The sequence below is a fragment of the Eutrigla gurnardus genome (genome assembly GCF_963514095.1).
Source record: "Eutrigla gurnardus genome assembly, chromosome: 6".
Lineage (NCBI taxonomy): Eukaryota > Metazoa > Chordata > Actinopteri > Perciformes > Triglidae > Eutrigla > Eutrigla gurnardus.
Window position 1 is genome coordinate 821,505 of NC_139920.1, and position 9,418 is coordinate 830,922.

At 44.9% G+C, this 9,418-nt stretch overlaps 1 protein-coding gene across 1 annotated transcript; it reads left to right on the top strand.

The window, feature by feature from the left end:
* Positions 1 to 6,012: 6,012 nt before the first annotated feature.
* On the top strand, positions 6,013 to 7,611 carry LOC311015253 (uncharacterized protein; the record flags this gene model as incomplete). Its single annotated transcript, XM_084012382.1, has 6 exons — positions 6,013 to 6,085; positions 6,442 to 6,499; positions 6,683 to 6,744; positions 6,839 to 6,936; positions 7,029 to 7,147; positions 7,294 to 7,611. Exons 1-6 carry the CDS (start codon positions 6,030 to 6,032, stop codon positions 7,609 to 7,611), a joined length of 711 nt encoding a protein of 236 aa, XP_083868508.1. The 5' UTR covers positions 6,013 to 6,029.
* Between the last annotated feature and the right edge of the window lie 1,807 nt (positions 7,612 to 9,418).

A 9,418-nucleotide genomic window follows, 5' to 3' on the forward strand; every position in this document is an offset into this window, starting at 1 on the left:
ACCTCCAGTCTGTCACCAAGGCAAAACTGTGGAAGAGGAAGTGTTGGCACCAGTTAATATATTAAAAGCTAGAAGTACAGAAATGGATTGGTAAGAGTATACATTATGTATGCAACAGTATGCATAGAGACATTTTTAATAATATCATGTATGAGTTTGGTGGGATAAAAAAAACGTACGTACGTAAAAGTAGTGGGCTATTAGTGAATAATTTATTAGACAAATAATCCATGTTATATATACTGTGTGTGTGTGTAGGCAAAGGAGCACGGGGTGGCGATCTCCTGTTGTAGCGGTGTGCTACGGTGAAGAGGTGTATGAGAGAAGAGCGTAAGAGAAAGTTTTAAGGTGGTGCCGGGTTTCATAGCTCACGGCTGTCTCTCAGGGACCCCCTGGGGTCCCTGTGGTTGTTAGCCAATAGGGGACCAGTTGTGTGACGTCACATTCCACACCTCAGTGAGAGGTAGAACAAGATGGAGGTTTTGGGGGGTTCTAGTTCTTTCATCTCCTTTGTTCCTTTGTTCTGACCGCATGTAAAGGCTTTTGGTCATCATGCAGGCCGCTCTCTGTTCTTCTTAGTGAGGTCCCAGAGTGGGAGGACCTTATGAGGACTTATATTAAGAAAAGTAACCTGAGACCTGAGGAACAAGCTGAGGAGATCCTTGTTCACCTTAAGGTGTGTACACACCGGAAGAACTGCCCGACTCGCGTCGGTAAATGAAGTCGGGCTACTTAATATGGCCGACTCGAACAACGACATGGGCGGTTCACACCTGCGGAATTACAGCCGACGCCATACGTTCCGCGCTTGCGCGAGATGTAATGTCTCCAAAACAACAGGCGGCGCTAATCTGTATTGTGGGCCAAAAAACACGAAAACCGGAAGTAGCCGGTCCTCTCTAGACCACCTTCTTCGATTCCACTGGTTATCTGGTATGTTTACCATAGTCACTTCCGGGCTTCACTGATTCGCTAGTCAAGCTGCTAGCCTCCACCAATCAGAATGGTAAAAGAATGACCGACTCGAATGGCGGATTACACATTTGAATCGGCTGAAATGAACGCCGACGTGGGCTGATTCGAGCGACCACACCAAGGAGACTCATGTCACGGACGCCGACTCTCTCAAAGACGCCGATTTTCGGTCCGGTGTGAGCCCGCCTTTAGAGGTAAAGCTAAAGACATCGCCCGGGTTGGTACCAGAAACAGTGACATAGACATCACCCGTGACCCTGAAGCTATCTATGGTCTCCTACGAAAGCACTTTGGCTCTGCCTCATGCTCACCTCTTCCACTAGCAGACTTCTATACCACTCTGCCTGAAAAAGGTGAGGAGGCATTTGACTACTGGTTCAGGCTGCACCGTGCCGTTGACATTGCTGTTGAACGGCTGAAAGAGCAAGGTAAGACGCTGTAAAGTCCTGGAACTGAGGTAACACGCATGTTCATAAGAAACTGTCCCACACCTGAACTTTGTATGACCTTTTGTTAAAAGACCATGGACAAGTGGACTGCTCATAAAGTTCAAGATGTCTTATGCGAGTATCATTCAGGCATGACGTCCACTGTGAGCAAGGTAACCAAGGAGAAGGTAACAATGAACGTACAGCACACTGCTTCTCCACCACCTGTACCACCTACTAGGGGGCAGGCCCACCACAGTCGCAGACCACAGACTCTGCTACCCTGGAACGCCTTATCAGCATGCTGGAGAAGGTGCTTCGGCAGCGACCTGTTCAGTCAGGGCCAACCAGACAGTCTGGCCCACGGCCTCCCAGGATTGAAGGGCTACATGAAATGTCTTGTTCTGTCTGTCATGACACTGCCCGCTCTGCCTTCACTCACTGCCGTGACCATAAGCTCTGTTTTCAGTGCCACTCACCAAACCACTCGAGTCGTGCTTGTCCTGGTCGCACGGCATCAACCACTCATCAGCAGCCATAAAACTAGTGGGTCTGCACTTTAGGGAGGACAGTGTGGATCATGATAGTGGGTCTCCCAGCTGTGACAGTTATGACTTGGAATCTTTGTATAATAATAATAATAATAATAACTTTATTTTTAAAGCACTTTTCATACATTTGAAAATGTAGCACAAAGTGCTTTACATGTTTTAAAAACAACCCCCATCCCGCCCTACCCCACCCAAGGCCCCAACCCCAGCACATATAAATGCACACACATGCACACACACACACTCACACACTCACACACACACACACACACACACACACACACACACACACACACACACACATACACACACACACACACACACACACACACACACACACACACACATACAAATAAGATTGATCTTAAAAACATGTGGCTGAACACAGAGGAGCCAGGTCAGGAAACGCTGTCACAGGAGGGCATCTGAACCAGGGGCCGCCGACAGCCCAGGCCAGGACACCTCCTCTTAGGCGCCCACCCAGCTACAGGCCAGTGAGGGCCCCACAGCAGCGCGGCTAAGCACTGCCATAGGGCCCCCACCAAGCCCAGGTGATTTTTGCCACGAGAGAGAGGCATCCCAGACACGGCCGAGTGCAGCCCCCAGCGCAGACAGCCCCCACCGAGGAAACACTGGAGATATTGAATAAAAGCTACATAAAAACATATGGACTAAGAAAGTTAAATAAATAAAACACTAAGAGTAGCTCACATCAGCCCTGCTATAAGAATAAATAAGTAAGTAAACAGTAAAAGTAACTAAAAAGATAAATAAATAAATAAATAACTAAATAAATAACTAAAATAAAAGGAAATAAATAGCAAGAAATAAAATATAAATTGGCTAAGAGAATAAAATATTAGTTAAAAGCCAGGTTAAATAGGTATGAATCTCTTTGCTCCTTTGCACCATCTGGAAAGACGGTAATTTTCCAATCGACACACAGACTTCAGAAATCTGACAGCTTGTTCTACACTGATGTTTGTGCCGCAGGGGGGGTTCAACTGAAAGCCATGATTGATAGTGGTTCCATGTCATGCTCTATAAGTAAAGCTTCCGCTGCACGTCTCTTGCAACTCTGCCCTGATTTGAAGAGTAGTCCTGCTGATGACATTGTTGTTGTTGGTGCAGGAGGTCATCATGTCTACCCGAAAGCAGTCTATGATTTGGAGGTAGTAATCTATGGCTTCAAGCTGCTCATTCCAACACTGGTCATCCCTGGACAAACAGACGACATAATTGTCGGTAGTAATGTTAATGAGCTGCTCATACACTTGATGAAGAAGTCTGAGGACTATTGGAAACTTCTTGCTGCACCATTTGACATTGCAGATGATGACTGTGGCCAGTTCTTATCTTTGCTCTCCAATTCTGAAAAATGGCGGGCCGGCTCATGCCCGACAAAATCGGCGCAGTGAAGTTAAGGCAGAGTATTGTACTTGATCCTCTGCGTGAACACCTTGTCTGGGGCAAATCAATCAGCACCTTTGTCAGTGGGGAGCACAGTCGTTGTTGAACCGACTCAGTCAAGATCAAGAAATGTGCTGGTTGGCCGTGTTGTGACACCTCTGTGGGGTGACAGGTGGGTCCCCCTTAAACTGATCAATCCAAGCAGTAAGGCAGTGACTCTGAGGAGAAAGTGCAAGATTGCAGATGTCTTCCCATGTGTCCCAGTTGAGGAGCTGCCTTTACTAGAAAAAGTTTCTGTCAATGTCCAAGATGTCACACAGGGATCTGTGCCGACAAAGTCCCCAGAGCAGAGAAAAAAGGTTTTAGTCGACTTGGGACTACAAGACTTGGACTTGGATGGTTGTGAGGTGTCTGACCAGTGGAAAGATAGTCTTTTGCAGCTTGTCATGAAGTATGAGTCGATCTTTTCAAGGGACAAGATGGACTGCGGGGAGGCTACGGACTTCGTCCACAAAATACACTTCGTGGACGAGAAGCCGTTTCGCCTACCTTACCGCCGAGTGCCACCGACACAGTATGAGAAGCTGAGAACTACAGTGAATGAGATGGAGGAAAAAGGCATAATCTGGAAGTCACACAGTGAGTACGCTTCACCACTGGTCTTGGGGTGGAAAAAGAATGGCAGTCTGCGCATTTGTACTGATTTCAGATGGCTCAATGCAAAAACTGAAAGATGCGCATCCACTCCCTCATCAAGCTGATACCCTTGCTGCACTTGGGCGAAATGTCTTCTTTTCCACCATGGACTTGACCTCTGGATTTTACAGTGTACCACTTCATGAGGCACACAAGAAGTATACAGCCTTTTCCTCCCCCTTTGGCCTCCATGAGTACAATAGGATGCCCCAAGGCCTATCTAACAGTCCCGCAACCTTCATGAAGATGATGTTATCGATCTTCGGAGATGAAAACTTCAGCAGCTTGCTCTGTTACCTAGACGACCTGATGGTCTTCGCCCCCAGTGAGCAGCTGGCTATTGAGCGTCTGGAGATGGTGTTCTCCCGTCTGAAAACACACAAACTTAAACTGGCTCCCAAGAAATGCCATCTGCTGAAGAGCTCAGTCAGGTTTCTGGGGCATGTCATCTGTGCGGATAGAGTGAGAACTGACCCTGACAAGGTCATGGCCATTGCTGATGTAGGAGAGGCAGAGTTGATGGAAAATTATGGTCACACCTTCCTGCAAAAAGATCAGGTCTTTCCTTGGAATGGTATTTTATTATTTCATTCCTGACTGCTCCGCAAAAGCCAAACCTCTCTTCAGGCTCATTTCTGGTCGGCAAGTTCAATCTCAGGCAAAGAAAAAAGGAAGGTTCAAGAAAAAGTCCTCTGCCCCTCCAGCTGTAACACCAAGTGACTGGACTATTGCTTGTCAGGAATCATTCCAAACCCTGAAAAGTGAACTTACTCATGGTGTCACCTTGGCTCACCCTAACTTCGACCAGCCTTTCATCCTTGCTGTTGATGCTTCTTTCGATGGCATTGGAGCCGTCTTGTCACAGCTGGCACCTGGTGAGACAATTGCAAGACCTGTAGACTTTTCCAGCAAGACGTTGACCCATTCTCAAATGAACTACCCTGCACACAGGCTAGAATTTCTGGCGCTGAAATGGGCCATACACTGCATGAAAAGTGGGATTTTCGTCAGTTAGCGGCCCTGTAAATTGCCGTGGAAGTTCGGGTTTACGACTGCAAACGGCAATTTGCAGGAAACACCGAAAACTGACGTAAATTGCCGGGAATTGACGTGGGCCTTGCTTGGCAGTTGTCCCCCCATGACCCCCCTCCCCGTAATCCTAGGGGAGGCTTTAACATGTAAATGAAAATGCTGTGAGCTATACAAATGCAAATCAGGGTAGCAGGGGGAGTTTTCCCCCAGTTGAGATTTTTCTGATAGGTGTTAACTTAATTTCATCTTCATTCAAAGATATAACTTAATTTCATCTTCATTCAAAGATACACAAAACAATTTGCTTCAAAAATTACTTTTAATCAGGCTTTGCCACAAAGGTAAAATGTACATTCATGCAAACAACATCACAGTCTCCTAGAGCTCAACCACTGTGCATAGTGGCATGACTACAGTGACCCTTTCTGTGCTTAAATGCACAGTGGATGTGTTAACCACACATCTCCCAGCAATGCGCTCAACAGGCAGAAATGATGCTGGGTATGACGTGTCTGTTCCCTGCAAGCTCCAAACTTCTATTTGCTTTCCATAAAAATGTCTGTCCGGATGGGGATGAAGCCAGGAAACTTGCGCAATAACATGTTTAAATGCAGTACCTTTTGACACAACATTAACAACTATAAACTGCTTTATAATGGCCGGTCGTAGTTCTGCTAGAGGGTCAAGGATGGGTTCATAGATCATAGATCTCGGCTGTGTTAGAAATGCCATACTAACGTCCTACTCGTACTTAATTGTGACGTAAATTTGAGTACGTAGTGCGTTCACATACAATAGTATGTGAATTTGTGTACGCGAGAAATGCCCGGATGTATACTGCATTGGCAAGAATTTCAGAGTATACAGCGGACCTTGCTAAATCTACTCAACTTCCCAAAATGCATTGCGGCTCGTCTGACTCCACAAGTTTTGGATAATGGCGGACGACAGTGGTGATTCTGGCGAGGAGCCCGACACAAACCGCGTACACATGTAAGTATACTGTAACATGACTTTTATGTTTCCAGATGACTTTTAAATCGTATTGATAATGAACGTTACTTTATTGTTGTTGGCATTGTACGTTACGAATCGAAGGTCCTGCCAGCCGGCTAGCCTACTGACGCTAATTTACCACAGAGGTTAGCGAGCGCAAGCGAAGCGGAAAATGTGCCGTTTTTACCGACGTTAACTAATAATATAGTGCTTATGTTAAACCGTGGTTATATATTTACTAACGGTGATTAATAACGATGAGGAGACGTTCACGTTCACCGGCAGCAGGAATGCTGCTCTGAGAGGCTTCACTTAAGAAAATGTGGTTTAAATGTTATAATTCTTATATCCAGGACTGCTGGAGACTCTCAGGATGTCCCAGGACTGCTGGAGACTCTCAGGATGATTGCGGTAAGAATATGTTCGGTGACTGCTAGCTAAGCTAAAATTAGCAAAGCAAGCCCAAGCTAAAAGTAGCTTAAAAGCTAATAGTCCAAGCTAAAAGTAGCATAGTAGCCTTGTAAAAGAACAAGAGAGAGGAACCAGTGTAACGTTAAGTTGCTTTGTTAAGTGTACGTTGTTGGTCTTTTACAGGAAGCAGTACGCCGTCTTCACAACTCGGAGACGAATTGTAGGCGCTACAAACCGGAGCAAGGGTACGATTTAAAGAATATGCTTTCATTCTGCTGTATAAGGAAATAGATGCGTTAACATAGATACCGATCTTAACTGTTCATTTTGTTTTCACAGACGAACCTCGCCTCATAACGAAGCTGTGACCTCTTACTTGCTCGGAGCTTTGTCCGCAAGTCCGGATTTCTATGACGCTGATAGTGACGCCATTGTGTGTAAGTAACTTTTACTGTTTTCTTCTTCCTTGTTTTAATTTGACTGTGACTTAAGTTTTCTTATTCATACCACTCATTTAATTGTTTTCCAGCTGCCTGTAAGACATACTATGAAACGGTACGCAGGAGCTTCAGACACACACAGCCTGATCTCGCATCGCAGGCGGAAGCTGTGAAGACGTCAGCTCGGAGTCGTTCCAGGAGAAAGAGGGTAAGACTTATTAGATTTATTAGATCCGTTTTTGGTCAATGTGACCAAACCTACCTAAACCTATTTTTCAGGTGCATTAATAGATGTGTTGTGTCCATGCGCAGTGCATCGCGCAGTACTGATTGTCTTTATTTATTGTTTTACAGCTGCTGGAAGCGAGACGGAGTGTGCTTGCTGGCGATGAGGTGGACCGTTGGAAGTGCTCCACCACAGACATGATGTTTGATGAGGAGGACGGCGTCGTTGGCGGGGTGTCTGGATGGATTGTGCGACAGCCAGGAGGTCACCGAGCTCTGTGCGACTCTACAGTCGCGATTAGAGAAGACTCCCAAGTACAGGGCCACGCACCGCAGGCGGCTGTAAAATTGACCAAATTCGGACAGAATGTCGCCAGTTCATTTGTTTGTTGTGTGGGCAAATTTGTACAGTTGTGTGTTGTGTTGTCAATAAAGCTCTTTCTTTGAATACTTCCTCCTGGCAATTTTTCCTTTCCTCAATACATTCATTCATATTTATAAATATATAAATAAATAAAAAATAAATGTGTGTATATATATGTATAAATATACATATATATATATAAACATATATGTATATATATATATATATATGTGTATATATATATATATATATATGTATATATATATACAGTGATAGATCTGCTAACCAATCACTAGTGATTATTCTTGTTTAAAAGACCCAGTGTGACCAATAGTAACACATCTGCCAACGGGGGTGGGGTTTACATTTATAATGACTCATCAGGTTGACCAATAGTGATAGATCTGCCAACGTGGGTTGGCTTTACATTTATAATGACCAGATCTGCCAACCAATCACGAGCGATTATACTTGTTTAAAACTAGTGGTTTCATCCAATCCTGAGTGAGGATATTCAAGCCATCTCTGGCCAGGCGCGGTTTCGCTGCTATTCATATGCTAATTAGAGCCTTCGCTGTGGTTCGTTTCCGACAATTTTCGGCACAGACGAACGCGGCGTTCGCAGCCTGTAAATTGTCGTTAACTCCCGAAAATTAGGGAGATTTCCGGGTGTTTACAGGGATGAAAATCCGACTTTTCATGCAGTGTCAAATGGAAAATGTTACAAAAGAAGGTTTCAACTGATTCTGGTACCTCTATACATTAAGAATGTGCGACAAATCCAGGCAAATATAACTGCTAGAAAGGCATCATTATCAAAATGACTGCCTGTAAGCTTTCATTGGTTAAATGGTTAAAATTGGTTACTATTCAAACTAGAAAGGTGGTGTTGGTGTTGAACAACATAAATGCCACACTTATTTAGGTCTTTATTCATCATCATCTTCGGGCTCCTCTGGAAGAAACTTGTTATGTGGATTGTCACATTCCTTAAGTGGACATGGTCCACAGACAGTAGTACAAGGTAGTCCATATTTTCTGCAAGAGCAGCGGAGTGTCTTGCAGGCAGTGGTACAGTTACAATGAATGACCTTCAAGAGACTGTCTGGAGCAACATTCATTGTTTACATGAGTGGGACAAATCTATTGTCCTGCAGGCTCCACCCCCAGTTCAGGGCATCCATACCATCTTCTGTTCCCATCCAGACCATGACCTGGTAGTATGCTCTACGACAGTGAAATTTGGTCGCAGATTCAGTTGGTGGCAGACGTTCAGGCGTTACAGTTAATGAAGCTGAGACAACCTTCTTGCTGAAAATGTTATATTGCATTGCTGCAAGGGAATCTGTGCACTTTCCACCAAAGAGGACAACCATTACTTGGCACCCAAGGTCATCGATCACCTCTGTGGTCTGGTTTGGGACAATGAATGCATTGGCACAAGATCGAAGGACAGGATCCCCTTTTACAAGCTTCTGGAAAGCAGTCTTTTTGCCAACCCCGAAGATCCGAGGGTTGTGTCACAGCCAGTGAGAGCATGGATGAACATCAAATGAGAACACACATCATGTCCAAGTACTTCTTTTAAATGGTTTACGGCATACATTTTAAAACTGCCATCAGCTTTTGACTTGTCTGATCTGAAATAAACGCCCTAACTATCTCTCTGTGCATAGTGAAGTAGTAAGACAAGGAGATCTGTATCTTCTCCAATCAGCGTAGTGGTGTGAAGAAGAGATGAAACTGGAGAGCTATCATTGGAGGAGGTTATGCGTTACGAACTCAGTCCTTTCCCTCCTGCCCTCTTTGAAGCTGGAAACATCTTCCACAAGGCTGATAAACCACAACTTGCACACGCAATCTGTGATCATGCAAGTGATACGGGGTTCA